The 16,088-nt window shown below is 34.5% G+C and overlaps 1 protein-coding gene across 5 annotated transcripts in view; it reads left to right on the top strand.

The window, feature by feature from the left end:
- The window catches only part of acot11a (acyl-CoA thioesterase 11a), a 37,072-nt gene that overhangs the window by 6,427 nt on the left and 14,557 nt on the right, over positions 1–16,088 (top strand). For 3 of the 5 annotated variants that reach the window (XM_087239465.1, XM_087239466.1, XM_087239467.1), the window contains exons 5-10: positions 1,975–2,076; positions 6,571–6,718; positions 11,412–11,562; positions 14,236–14,355; positions 14,446–14,584; positions 14,987–15,042. In XM_087239465.1, the coding sequence (XP_087095591.1) occupies positions 1,975–2,076; positions 6,571–6,718; positions 11,412–11,562; positions 14,236–14,355; positions 14,446–14,584; positions 14,987–15,042 (716 nt within the window). 5 annotated transcript variants of the gene reach the window in all.

Genomic DNA, 16,088 nt, shown 5'->3' on the forward strand with positions numbered 1-16,088 from the left:
AAGAGTGACATTTAAGCACTATGTATGTTTTTAAAATATACTTTCCTATTATGTATATATTATATATGTATATACAGTAAAAGCCAGAATTATTAGCTCCCCTGAATTATTAGCCCCCTGTTTATTATATTCTCCCATTTCCATTTAACAGAGAGGAGATTTTGTCAATACATTTCTAAACATAATAGTTGTAATAACTCATTTCTAATAACTGCTTTATTTTATCTTTGCCTTAATGACAGTAAATAATATTTGACTAGATATTTTTCAAGACACTTCTATACACCTTAAAATGACATTTAAATGCTTAACTAATTAGGTTAACTAGGCAGGTTAGGGTAATTAGGCAAGCTGTTGTATAACAGTTTTTGTTCTGTAAACTATCGGAAAAAAAAATTGCTTAAAGGGGCTAATAATTTTAACCCTAAAATGGCTTTAAAAAATTTAAAACTGCTTTTATTCTAGCCGAAATAAAACAAATAAGACTTTTTCAAAATATTATATCAGACATACTTTAAAAAAATTCCTTGCTCTGTTAAACATCATTTGGGAATTATTTAAAAAAGGAAAAAAAAAATTACAAGCGGGCTAATAATTCTGACTTCAACTGTATATTTATGTATGTATGTATATATATATAGCACGTTAGCCTCACAGCAAGAAGGTCGCTGATTTGCTTGGTCAGTTGGCATTACTGTGCGAAGATTGCATGTTCTATTGCTTGTATTATTGCATTAATATTTGTAACTACAAAACTACAAACATTATATATATATATATATATATATATATATATATATATATATATATATATTTTTTTTTTTTTTTTTATACAACAGTTCTGTCTGGTTCTCAAATCTGATTATTCTGCAATATCAGAACTCCTACAGCCTCTTTACCCTTTGTGTATTACTCTGCCCACATACAGCCAGCAAAAAGCAGACACTACAGATCTAAAGTTTAAAAGATGCTTTCTCAGCTTATGATTTGAATCCAATGTGGAAGAAAGTAGTTCCACATACAAAAGGGTTTTTGACACTCACCGTGTTTGATTTTGTTTTTATATACACAATTATGCCATCAAACTGTTGTATAAATGCAATATCACACTCGTAGCAGTGGGATATGGCTGTATATCGGCAATTATGCCATCGCACGCCTCCCACCAGTGCCGATATACAGCCATTCGCACTGCTACTCGTGTGATATTGCTTATATATATATATATATATATATATATGTATATATATATATATATATATATATATATATATATATATATATATATATATATATATATATATATATATATATATATATATATATATATATATATATATATATATAAACAAACTTTTATTTTGGATGTCACTAAACATGATCTTTTCCCAGCACACACACATGCATGCGCACCCCCCCCCACCACCACCACTCACACACACATATACACATAGTGTGTTGAGAGTAACTCATTACAAGTAACACAATTTACGTAATCAGATAACTATTTTAAGTAACTAGTAAAGTAATTCATTAATTTTTCCAAAATAGTAATGCCCAGTTACTTTTCTCATGAATGTTTTCCAGATTAATGTTTTAATGTAAATGCAGATTGTGTTATATATGATGTGCAAACATGATACTTACTGTAGTTCTTGCTTCAATATGTTTTCTTTCTCAGTCAGTATCCTGTAAAATTGATAAAAAACTTAACTCCAAACACAGAGTAGTCAGTGATGAAGAGTTCTGTACTGCATCAGACTAGGTGTGTTTAATACTTAGCGAATACACCTAATGTGTTTGCTGTGAAATGACAAAGCTGTTATGTTCTTTTCAACGCATGACATCATTTACTTGCCATCTGCTTTATTGTTTATCCTCATCTTCCTTGCTTTTTTCCGCACATGCTTTTCTCGCTATTGTTTTGCGAGCAGAATGTATTAATTACAGTGTGTTTCACTGTTTGTGTGTGAGGTGGGGATAGAGGTCAGCTGTGAAGACCTGTACAGGGGCCGTCATTGGAGAGTCTGTCAGGCGTTTGCCACATTTGTCGCCAGACGCACAGATGCAAACAAGGTATGAAAAACAACACAGTAATGATTCTAAAATAAGAAGCACATAATAGCACAAATCAACTAGATGCAAATGCTTTTCTGTATGTCAGAGGTGTATGGAGCAGCTGAAAACAATACTTGAGATTGAGATACTTTACAGTGAATATTACTTTATAAAATATCACCAGCTCCGAACACACTTAAGTAAAATTCTTAGAGAATCCGATTTTAACACAACTTAAAGAACTAGTTTACCCAAAAATAAAAACCCTGTTATTAAATACTCACCTTCATGTCGTTCCAAACCTTTGTTCATCTTCAGAACGAAAATTAAATTAAATCAAATCTAAGAGCTCCCTCTTCCACCATAAACAGCAATAGTCCTGTAAAGTTTAAACAAAGTAGAGAAAAGGAACCAAAAAAATTGGCAACACATTCCATGTGGCTCAACTGTAATCGTACAAAGCTCAAATATATATATTTGATCCCACTTTATATTAAGTGTCCTTAACTACTATGTACTTACATCAAAAATAAATACAATGTACTTACTGTGTTCATAAACTATTTGAGAGCACTTGTGGTGCTCTTGAGTTGGGATAGGGGTTGGGTTAGGGACAGGTTTGGTGGTGTGGGTAGGTTTAAGGGTGGGTTAAGGTGTAGGGAATGGTCAGCAGTGTATTTACAAATGTAATTACAGAAGTTAATTACAGATGTAATTACATACAGGTATTTAATCAAGCATAAGTACACAATAAATACATGTATTTACACCAAGTACATTGTAACAAACTATTAATTCCTGTGTAAGTACATATTAGTTAAGGCCACTTAATATAAAGTGGGACCATATACAGTATTTTAATCAAAATTGGCATGAATAAACTTCTTTCAAATAATCTGTTCCATATAATGAATAATTCTGTACAAATAGTTTATTTGTACAGTAAATGTGTACCAATTATACAGTAAATGTGGTGTAGTAAGAAGTAAATTTACTTGTTACTACCATAAATGTCTACATACTAAAATGAAGTGAAGTAGAGAGTAAAAGTTGCTAGTAGATTTGAAGTAGCCAAAAATGTACTGCATAGGTGAAAATTGTCTGAGCGTTAAAAGGACAGTTCACTAAATAATAAATACAAAATCTCCATTTACTCACCCGTTTTAGATTTTTTGTTGTTGTTAAACACACTATACGATTCGTTTCAGAATTGCAGGTGCATTTCAAGCATTTTCATTTGCTTTCCTTAAGCAGGAATGATTTACAACAAATGTTTGATTTACAATACACTTAATCCATTATTATTGTAAAGTAATCCAGAGTGCTTACACATGATAGGAAGCATTTAGTTCTGTTACTAATTGTTGTTTAACGAATCCTCAATCTCATTCATTCATTAATTTTCTTGTCGGCTTAGTCACTTTATTAAGCCGGGGTCGCCACAGTGGAATGAACCGCCAACTTAACCAGCACTTTTGTACGCAGCAGATGCCCTTCCAGCCGCAACCCATCTCTAGGAAACATCCACACTCACACACTACCTACTGCGCCACTACATCACCATGAACTTTTAAACCATAACATAGTTGACAGTAACCAAAGAGCTTAGAAGGACCAAGAGGCGACACACAATAGAACATTCCTTTGCAACAGCAGCGCCCAGCAACAGCCCTGGATTCCACCATTTTGGAGTGAAAGCAGTCGCATGTCCATTGAGTCTTATTGCTGTCGCAATGGCAAGCAGCTGCTTTGTTTTTTATTTGTTTATTTAAAAAGCACATTAAAGCTGAGGTACTACCTGAAAGACAACAATACAACACTTACCATCACAATCATCAGCACTGTTAATACTTTATTTTACAGACTTAAGAATATGCTGTTGTTCTATTGGAATTTTCATTCCAAAATGGCCGCCGCGCCTTCTAGTGGCTGTTTGCTAAATCGCACTAGAGTGTCGATTTATCTCTTGATTCTATGCTCTTTGCAGTAACAGAGTTAACAATTTATGACACCATTTTATGCTTCAGCTCAAGATGCAAACCTCAAGTGTAACTGTTCACAATAAGGTCGTCACAGTCACATAGTGGTTAGCATGATCGCCTCACAGCAAGAAGGTCGCTGGTTCGAGTATTGGCTGGACCAGTTGACATTTCTGTGTGGAGATTGTATGTTCTTCCTGTGTTTGTGTGGGTTTTTTTTTCAGGTGCTCCGGTTTCCCCCACAGTCCAAACACATGCGATATAGGTGAACTAAATAAGCTAAGTTGACCGTAGTTTATGTATGTGAAGGAGAGTTTATGGGTGTTTACCAGTGTTGGGTTGCGGCTGGAAGGGGATCCACTGCGTAAAACATATGCTGGATAAGTTGGCAGTTCATTCCGCTGTGGCAACCACTGATTAATAAAGAGACTAAGCCGAAAAGAAAATGAATAAATGAATGAATGAATGAATGTTTACAATAACAGTAGACAATTAATTTACTATTGATGTATCTTGAACATTTTGTATAAAATAATGAGAGAAAAATAATGACATGCCTTAATGCCTTCCTCCCGTCAGAGGAAATTACATCACTTGGAGCAAGTCACATGTTTTTTTCTACAAGAGTTCTAAAGATTTCAGTGCCTTTTTTTATAACCAGTATAACCAGAACATATTGACAGACAACATATTACTGAAATAACAGATAATGCAGAAAATAGAGGTTTCATGAAGTGATAGATAGATAGTGGGAGTTTTTACGGTAAAATTTTTGGGGCAAAATGCCCCTAAATACACATTCGAGCATTACTTTTAGAGATAAGTTGATATATTTTCTATTATATATGGAACACGTATATTAATAATGTTAAAACTAATGGCCACTGCAATAGTATTCTCTTTTTATATTATGGATGTCATAGGCTACTGGTTTCCAACATTTTTGAAAATAGCTTTTTTATTATTATTATTAGAATATGCAAAAGGTACACAAATTGGGATCATACAAATACAAAGAAAATAAAACATCAACAAAAACAACAACAATACAGTCGGGGACTGGCAGGTGCGTGTGTTTATGTGTGTGTGTGTGTATGTATGTGTGTGTGCATGTAATGGTAAATTGGTGGACAGGTCAGAGTACATACATACATATATATATGTATATATATGTATATATATATATATATATATATATATATATATATATATATATATATATATATATATATATATATGTGTGTGTGTGTGTATATATATATATGGATATATATATGTATGTATATATATATATATATATATATATATATATATATATATATATATATATATATATATATATATATATATATATATATATATATATATATATATATATATATATATACAACAGTTCAAAAACAGTTCTCAAATTTGATTGGCTGATAGCCGTGCGATATTCTGCAATATCAGAACTCCTACAGCCTCTTTACCCTTTGTGTATTACTCCGCCCACATACAGCCAGCAAACAGCAGACACTACAGATCTAAAGTTTAAAAGATGCTTTCTCAACTGTTTAACTATCAGCTTATGATTGGAATCCAGAAGGAAGTAGTTCCTCATACAAATGGAGTTTTTGACACTCTCCATGTTTGATTTTATTTTTATATAAACAGTTGCCGTCATACTGTTGTATAAACGCAATATCACACTCGTAGCAGTGCGATATGGCTGTATATCGGCACTGGTGGCGGCACTAAGGTACTCGGCCTGTGGCCTCGTGCCAATGCACACCTCCCATCAGTGCCGATATACAGCCATATCGCACTGCTACGAGTGTGATATTGCTCAAATATATATATATATATATATATATATATATAAATAAAACAGATGAAAAGAAACCAGTCAGTGGTAAGGAGTGACACATAGATGGTAATGTATGATAGTAATAATGACAGTACAAAGAAATAAAGGACAACAGTAATAATAACTGACAATAAATCACAAGTAGTACACCAACTACTACTACTACTACTACAGAAAGTTACTAATGTTACAACTACTGCTGCTGCTACTACAGCCACAACCACGACTTCTACTACTACTGATACTACTACAACAATGACTACTACAGCGTCTACTACAATTTATACTACTACAACAACATCTTCTACTACTGAAACTACTACAACGTCTACTACAAAATAGCTTTTGTGTTCAACAGGTAAAAAAAAAAATTCAAACTGGTTTAGAATAAGATATGAGTGAAAACTGGTCATAAAGTTCATATTTCTAATACTGCTTTTCATGGCCAATACCTGTCATTGAGGGAAATGTCAATTTATTGTTTATTTCTGTTTGCTGTTGTTTTCATCATGACACCAGTGATAATAGAATACAGTTCAATAACCATTACATTTTGCCTTGTTACTCTTCCCTCCCATCTCTCCCCCCGTCTACGTTAGCTAGTTGTGTTTTCATTTAGATTGCAGTTCTTAATAATCAGGTAGTGTGTAGATAAGAAGAGTGTGTGTGTAATCATGACCACAGGTGCAGCTGAAGCAGGTTGTGCCCTGTACACATCAGGAGCAGCTGGAGCACAGTTTAGCAGCCGAGAGGAGGAGGATGAGACTCGTTCATCATGACACCATGCAGGACTTGCTCAACAACAAAACCTTCCAGAGAAGCTGCAGTGAGGGTGAGTGTCGAAAGAAATGGAGCCACTTCCCTTTTGGTTAAGGCTGTGGCCATATTCTACACAGTCACAGAGTGAATGTATGCACTATAATATGTATGTGATAATATCTCAGACAGAGTGAGTTATTTGAAATGTTAGGGACAGTTCTAATTGTTTATATATATATATATATATATATATATATATATATATATATATATATATATATATATATATATATATATATATATATATATATATACATATATATATATATATACAGTTGAAGTCAGAATTATTAGCCCCCCTGAATTATTAACATCCCTGTTTATTTTTCCCCCACTTTCTGTTTAACGGAGGGAAGATTGTTTCAGCACATTTCTAAACATAATAGTTTTAAAAAGTTATTTCTGATAACTGATTTATTTTATCTTTGCCATGATGACAGTAAATAATATTTTACTACATATTTTTCAAGACACATCTATACAGCTTAAAGTGAGATTTAAAGGCTTAACTATGTTAATTAGGTTAACTATGCAGGTTACGGTAATTAGGCAAGCTATTGTATAATGATGGTTTGTTCTGTAGATTATCGGAAAAAAATTAGCTTAAAGACGCTAATAATTTTGTCCCAAAAATGGTGTTTAAAAAATTAAAAACTATTTTTATTCTAGCCGAAATAAAACAAATAAGACTTTCTCCAGAAGAAAAAAGATTATCAAACATACTGTGAAAATGTCCCTGCTCTGTTAAACATCATTTGGGAAATGTTTAAAAAAGTAAAAAAAATCAAAAGGGGGCTAATAATTCTGAATTCAACTGTATTTATATATATATATATACAGTCGTGTCATTGATGTTTTCACACTGCATGGCTATCTGGGCTAGTGTTTCGTCACTGTTTTGTTTACACTGCTGGATGGATCGGCGACAGGGACTTTCACATTGCATGACTTTACCATAGGAAGAATCGCTGACAACTTCGTCCAAACTACGTCTCACAGCCAAAAACACGTAGTATATCTTTTGTTATTAACTACATAACGAGAAAGAAGCCTTTAATGGGTAGAAAATGTACATATTTGCTCACCTGAGTTTAAAGGGAATTAGCCATTTCTCCTCAACGTTGATAATAAACTAATTTCTTTCTGTATGAAACGTCAAACAGACACGGTTGCTCTTGAGTCCTGTCAAACCTCCACTAGTTTTTCCTCCATTTCGTGGGTCCAAATAAACCGAAAAAGAGCGCTTTTAACTTCTCCCCCAGCCTCCCGCTGGCCTGCAGCAGGTATACACTACACACAAGTGAATGCCGCTCTCTCATTGGCTGTAGGCGATCGCTGATGTTATTTTCAGTCAAAACTTAATTCACACAGCATGAATTGAATCGCCGACAGCTCCAGATATTTAGCACGCCAAATATCTCGCAGGCATCGGCGACTCATCGGCGATTCTCTCAGATCGCGTCTTTGATAGTTCATACTGAGTGATTGTCACTTACGTGCACGAGCAGCGATTTGCCTGTGATTTTAGGCATTTGTCGGCGATTTCTCAAAACCTGTCGGCGAGCCAAAATCGGGACTAAAATTACGCAGTCTGAACTAGGCATTACATGGACCTCTGTAATCTAGTTATTTGCCCTAATAGACAATAATATAATTAAGGTATTCACATGAAGTGCATTCATGTAAGAGTTTCCTGTAATTTTGGGTGACTTTAACTGTAGTTTGGCAGTTTAATTTTAACTCATTTCATTCATGCCCCCGTGACAAACTGGGGAATTAGACGCAAATAAGGAGTAAGGACTAGTAAGTGTGAGTGTTATGGAATTTGATAACGCACGCCGAATAGAAAAGAAAAAACTTTCGCATTTTGCAGTGTGTGTGTGCGCAGTCCTTCACTGACAGCTGTGTGGATCTTGTTTGAAAGTATGGTGAAAAGTCCTACATGACGGTAATAGTTTGATTGCGGTGTTTACTTCAATAATGCGACTAATACAGTATATGCAAACTCCATGTCTTAATTCCATTTCTGTTTAGTTCAGTTATGACTTTAGTCTGATTAAGGTGATCAAAAAAACGCTGTTTGGAGCTTATGTAGGCCTACAGTTCAAAATTCATGTTTAACTGAATAAACAGTTAGTAAACACAAGTACATCTTATTAAAGATAATTTATTTTCATCACCAATTATCATAGTAGAACAGTTTCTCAAGCAGTTTGTGATGCATGTGATGCAGATGAACCCCTGGTCTAATGCGCCACCTTGCTTGAGAAACCCATTCTCTAAGACTTAACTTTAGTAATTATTTGGGTAGCACACATATTCTGAATGCCTTTGGCAGAATTCAAACGAGCCATTTTAATCTAGATTAATCTAGATTAATTCCAAGATTATATATAATAACCATGCAGACATGGTCAATTTGGTATCGGTTCAGTAATAGATCATAACCAGTTATTATGTACTGATATCATTTATTTCATATGCATTATGTTGCGGTAGAATGCTATGGTGAGGGAGGTGAGTGCGAGTAATTAAAATACTCCAACTACATAAAAACAGACAACTGTGCATAATTCACTGTGTGTGAGATAGCTGGACAGTCTTTTACTGACATCGAAGTACAGCAGAACCCAGTATTACACTGCTGTGGAGAAAATAAAAGCTGTAAAACTCCAGCTCTGCTTCTCTCTCTGTTTTCTTTGGGCCCATCAAATTAAATGTATATCTATCTGCTTTATTAAAGGACAAATTTGTATTATAGATATCATATAACAAAACTTTTAAAATTTAAATACAAAAAATGTGTTGTAAAATTTTTTTTTATTTGTGTTTGGAAAGAATCGCCAATGGGCGAAGCAGTGGCACAGTAGGTAGTGCTGTCGCCTCACAGCAAGAAGGTCGCTGGGTCGCTGGTTCGAGCCTCGGCTCAGTTGGCGTTTCTGTGTGGAGTTCGCATGTTCTCCCTGCGTTCGCGTGGGTTTCCTCCGGGTGCTCAGGTTTCCCCCACAGTCCAAAGACATGCGGTACAGGTGAATTGGATAGGCTAAATTGTCCGTAGTGTATGAGTGTGTTTGTGTGAATGTGTGTGTGTGGATGTTTCCCAAGGCATCCGCTGCGTAAAAATGTGCTGGATAAGTTGGCGGTTCATTCCACGGTGTCGACCCCAGATTAATAAAGGGACTAAGCCGACAAGAAAATGAATGAATAAATGAATGAATGTAAGAATCGCCAGTGCACCGTGATGATAATTGTAACCGAACCGTGAAACCAGTGTAGTTTCACACCCCTGATATAGATATATTTATTTTTATATGTATAGACTTTTTTTGTCTTACTATTCAGATAAATTCTAATGACTATCTAATTGACTATGACTATTCAGACATTTTTTTCACAAAATGTTCAGCTTATATTGCAATAACAAATTACATACTCGTAATTCTGTGGTCTTATCTTTTCTATTCCACAAAAAGTTTATATTTTGTTTTCTCGGAAATCTCACAGTTCTGCCTCTCTGTTTTTCTGTTTTACGATGGCTGAGAGAGCTCAAAAGTGTTGCAAGTAAAAGGATCACTCCACTTTTTTTGGAAATAGGCCAATTTTACAAGTCACCTAGAGTTAATCAGTCTCTTGGTCTAGTGGAAGCACTTTTAAAGCTCAACTGTTTAATTTGAGGTGACTTTAAAAAAAAATAAAAAAAGTGGAGTGTTCCTTTAAGAAAACACAAGCAAATAGAAAAACACTCAAATTGAGAAACATCTACATCAACTTGACAACACACACAGACGAGTTTTCACAACAAATATACAAATTACACTTGCGAATATACAAATACACAAACACAAATAATGCAGACCATAATGGAAATTAGTTAATTAAATAAAATTTAATTTTATGGCTAAAAATATACAAACAGCAAAGAATAGTATGATCAGGAGGACATTAAAATAAGAAAAAAAACTCACTTTTCAGATCTCCTACAACACAGCTGACTTTAAACGGAATGCTTTTTTGGTGTCCCCTGACACATTATCATTGGGGTCTGCATTATTTGCACCTCGTTTCTGCATTTGCAAGTGTTGTAAGAATTTGTATGCATGTGTGTGTTGGCAAATTGATGAAGATGTTTTATCAATTTAGTTTTTTTTACTTGCTGCATGTTTGAGCTCGTCTCACAACTCTGACTTTTTTGAATCTCTGAATACAGAGTTTACATGTTGAAATTCTGCTTTTTTTTTTAGAATTGTGGGTTAATATGTCATAATTTTGACATCATTTTTTTTTTTAATCTGAATTTATACCCCACTTCTTTCTTTGAATTTTATGTTAAATACATCTGATAGTTCAGACTTTTTTCATGATTTTTTCCCCCGGCATAAACAAATAAACAAATAAATAGATGAGCATATAAAAAGCATGCTTTCCCACCAAAAAAAAAGTTAACTGTGACTATCTTCATAATTCTGTATTTAGTTGCATTGCAAGTCATAAGGTAAAAAACATTGTGATGTAAAGTTGCAGTAATGTTTTAATTTTCATTGTGAAGATAAGCTTCTATCATACTGTAACTAAATGATGGCAGAATATGAATTCTTAGAGTGAACTATCACCACAAAAATACTACATCTTATCTAGACAATCATTTAATTTCCTCCAAATATTTCTTTAGTGTCTTGAGGAGGTGTGTTATTGTTTTTGTGAGGCAGAGAACCGTGATGAAGATGCAGCTGTGCCCACCGAAAGAACAAGAGTGGAGAGTGTGGAGCTGGTACTTCCTCCTCATGCCAATCACCAGGTCAATACATTCGGCGGCCAGATTATGGCCTGGATGGAAAACGTCGCAACTATTGCTGCCAGGTGTGTGCCTGCATGCTTACAAAGTACATTTTTTATGCAGAAGTTAATATTTAGCTTATTTACTCTTATCCTGCACTAGATCAGGGTTCAAGGTTTGTAATGTTGTCACATTGTGACAGTTTATGAAAAGCTTTAGTTGAAACAAAAAAGTCCAAAAGTTCAAAGATTATAAACTCAAAGTACATAAACTTTTAAAAAGGTGAAATGTCTCACAATCATTCTACTTGTCTCAAAATGTATTACATGCAACAGCAATTCAGAGTCCTGAGTTTTTTCCTGAATTGTAGAAGTCTAAAATCTCAGATTTGTTTTTTTTCAATTGATTCCTTTCACAATAAAGATTATAATTTCTGATGTCCATTCAGACTATTTACTCTAAAGTTGGAGTTTACATCTTGATGTTTACTGTTGTCTTCATCATTGTTCTGAATTTACATTTTGCAATTTGGAATTGTTTCCATGAATATATTTCCAGATATATATCGTACAGTTCAAATGGTTTTCTTGAAGTTTATTATCCCCCAATTCTTTTTTTGCACCAAATGGAACTACTATTAAATATATAATATAATATGTTTGTGAAATATATAAGATTTTGTTCATGTCTATTAGCTTTAGATCACTAAGCCTGCATTTTGTGCTCAGGAGTAAGTGCTCTGTGTTGTTAAAAAGTTCCAATAGTTGAAAATGTGCTCGCTTCAGAGCTTTAAACGAACAGAGCTGGCATTTTCAGCACTTTGGTGGACACATGGCCTCAGAACTTTCAGCATGCTAGTCAACTTCTATTTTAAAATAAATAAATTTATATACACTGTAAAAAATTATGTGTTCCACACAAGTGATGTGTGTTGGGACAACATGAAGGAATTATGTTAATTATTAGTTTTTACAAATTTAAGTAAATTGGACATAAAACAATTAAATTGTCCCAAACAAACTCAAGAATTCATTCAGTCATTCAATGATTCATTCATTTTCTTTTCGGCTTAGTCCCTTTATCATTCCATGGTCGCCACAGCAGGAATGAACCACCAACTTATCCAGCATGTTTTTTATGCATTGGATGCCTTTGCAGCCGCAACCCATCTCTGGGAAACATCCATACACCCTCATTCACACTCATACACTACGGGCAATTTAGTTTACCCAATTCACCTGTATCGCATGTGTTTGGACTATGGGGGAAACCGGAGCACCTGGAGGAAACCCATGTGAGGGCAGGGAGAGCGTGCAAACTCCACACAGAAACGCCAACTGACCCAGCCGAGACTTGAACCAGCAACCTTATTGCTGTGAGACTTCAGCACTACCTTTTGCGTTACTGCATCGCCAAATCAAGAATTTTGTTGTTTTAACTAAGTACAAATAAGTAATTTGAACAAACAGCAGATGTCATTTTTTGAATGTACTGAACAGACCTCTTTGTAAAAACATTTACAGATATGAAACTTAATTATATGAACCCAACTAGCAATTTTGTGACTAAAAGATGTCTAATCAAGAGTGTAACTTTAATTAGAGATGTGAGGTGTGGGGACAAAATGGGGAAACTGGAATTTACATACATTTAGGGAGTATGACGATACTAATCCATAAAAAAATAGGTTGATTTAACAAATTAAATTACATAATATATATATATATATATATATATATATATATATATATATATATATATATATATATATATATATATATATATATATATATATATATATATATATATATATTTATATATATGTTGTTGTTTTTTTTTTTTATCAGTATCAGTAATATAAATGGCAGATTTATGCAAACTGATAGACAGCAGCACAATTAATATTTAGGCTAACTTTGAATAAAAATTATAATTTTTAATAAGCATATTTCATGCATATACTACATATTTAGAGAATAAAAAAACATTATTTTCTTTCCTGGTGCTATTTTTAATTCCTCAATGAAAGACGAACATCAAGAGGTTTAAATATTCTGTCTGACAGAAAAAAATGATTGCCTGACCTGAGCTAATATACTGATTCAACCAACTCACATCTCATTTTTTCATTCATTCATTCATTTTCTTGTTGGCTTAGTCCCTTTATTAATCCGGGGTCGCCACAGCGGAATGAACCGCCAACTTATCCAGCAAGTTTTTACGCAGCGGATGGCCTTCCAGCCGCAACCCATCTCTGGGAATCCTTTTTTCATTTATGCTGGTAATAAAGCCATTTGTTTCTGCCTGGCATTTCATGCCTGATTGAAAAGATCCTTTCAAGCACAATACTTGCTCATTACAGCTTTCAATGAGTTATTTTTACTCAGAGTTATGGGACCCTGTGTAAATTTGGTCTGTCAGTGAATAATAGATGTCTACTAGAGCCCAATCACAGATTAGTCATCAAATAGATAGATTAAACAGACTTCACACATTCTTGTAGTTGCTGACTAGTCTATTTTTGATCTACTGTCTCTAGATTTTCACTGACAGCCCAAATTTAGCCATTTTTTCAATCCAAAATGTGGTCCATATGTTCTCTATGTTTTGACTTCTTTTAAAACATACAAAAAGAACTGTGGCACCAAATGTTTTTCCTTTTATAGTCAGAATGTCAGCACAAGAAAAAAAATCGGACAAGTCTAATAATAAATATGTTGAAAAGTAAATATTTATTTGCTTTCTCTTTTTAACAGTCGTTTATGCAATGCTCATCCTACTCTGAGGGCCATAGACATGTTTCACTTCAGAGGACCTTCTCAGGTCGGAGATCGGTTGATTCTGAAGGCCATTGTCAACAACACCTTCAAGAACAGGTGGGCTTGTATTAATATGCACCCAAGAGCTGTGTTTAGATTTAAAGGAGTAATGTGCCACTGCTCATTGTGTTATCTGTGGATTTGCAGTATGGAGGTTGGCGTCTGTGCAGAGGCGTATATTGGAGAGGAGCCTCTGAGGCACATTAACAGCGCCTTCATGACATTTGAGGTGCTGGATGACAAAGGAAGGCCACGTCCGCTGCCTTTGATAAAGCCTGAACCTAAGGTGAGGAGTTTGAATCTAAAATCACATTGAGTTTATTGTATAATAATTAAAAAATCCTCATTTATGTCATTAAGATTCAAAGGGAAATGAGACTAAGGGTGTTTATTATTGCATTCTAAATTAAGTTGATTACGTTAACCTAATTGTTTTTACAAATTAAAGTGTATTTAAGCTGCCCCCCCCCAATCAATAAATAAATAAATAAAAAACTGAAGGACTGTGTTATTTCAGCGCATTATAAATAAGTAGTCTGAACAAGCAGCAAAATTTTTTTTTAAATTTTATTTACTAGTTTACTAAGCAACAAAAACTGCTCAATTGAATGTAACTACCTACTTTGTATGTATAAATATATGATAAATGATCAAATAAGATGAAAATGTAATTTTTAATTTTTCACAGGAGGGACAGAGGAGATATCAGGAGGCTCTTGCTAGGAAGAAGATTCGACTTGATAGGTAGCAAACCTGGAGCTTATTCCTTTATAAACCAAACTAAATAGTGTGAGATAGGGATGGGAAGATTCATCGATATGTATCGATACGCGGTCGTGCGCGTGCACGATGCGAGTGCATCGGTTGAGCAGCAGAGGACGAATGAAATTTTGGAAGCAAATCGAGATGCATCGGTTTTTGCGAGATGCATCAATTTTTCCGAGATACAGCTTATATGTTTAATATAGAATGTATTTTTTATTTATTAACAAGTGTTGTCAACCTGTTTTTGGCGCATAATTTAATCGACCTACATAAAGTAAGCCTTAGCAACGGATTTGCGGATGTGTACACTTACACTACAACTCAGTGTATCAGGTGTGCGGATGAAGCTAGTGGAGCGCACTCAGAAAGCGCGAGAAGCAAAACAAACATTTTATTCCCCACTGAGTTTTAAATCTAAAGTATGGCAAGCAACATTATGGATTTAAGGATGGACGACATGACAGGACAGATGCAATTTGCAAAATGTGCCGCGCATCTATAAAATACGCGGGCAGTATGACTAATCTGAAATCTCACTTGAAGCGGCGCCACGGTGTTGTTGTGAAAGCATCTTCCAGGGTTCCTGCATCCCCGGCTTTCGCACTGCATCAACCAGCTCTAAAAGTGGTGAGAAAAGCATTGCAAGTTTTTTTTTCCGTGCGCAACAGTTTTGTGCGCTCTACGCCAATAACGAATGCTATTGCATTGTTCATCTGCAAAGATATTCAGCCTAGTGTCACGGAGAACGAAGGTTTTAAACACCTCCTCCTGTTAATTTTTATTTAATAATAATAATAATAATATTAATAATAATAATGATAACAATAATGGGTGTCACAGTGGCACAGTGGGTAGTTTGACCACCTCACAGCAAGAAGATTGCTGGTTTGTTATATTTTTATTAGCCTGTTGTTTACAGTGACAGTGATGTTTCAACGCAGCATAACACTGCTAGTTCACAACCTTAAGTTTTGAATAATCAGTGGCAAAATATCTTTGTAAAACTTGTTTTCATAGTTGAAAAG

The sequence above is a fragment of the Danio rerio genome, chromosome 2, assembly GCF_052040795.2.
Source record: "Danio rerio strain M-AB ecotype USA chromosome 2, GRCz13ab, whole genome shotgun sequence".
Lineage (NCBI taxonomy): Eukaryota > Metazoa > Chordata > Actinopteri > Cypriniformes > Danionidae > Danio > Danio rerio.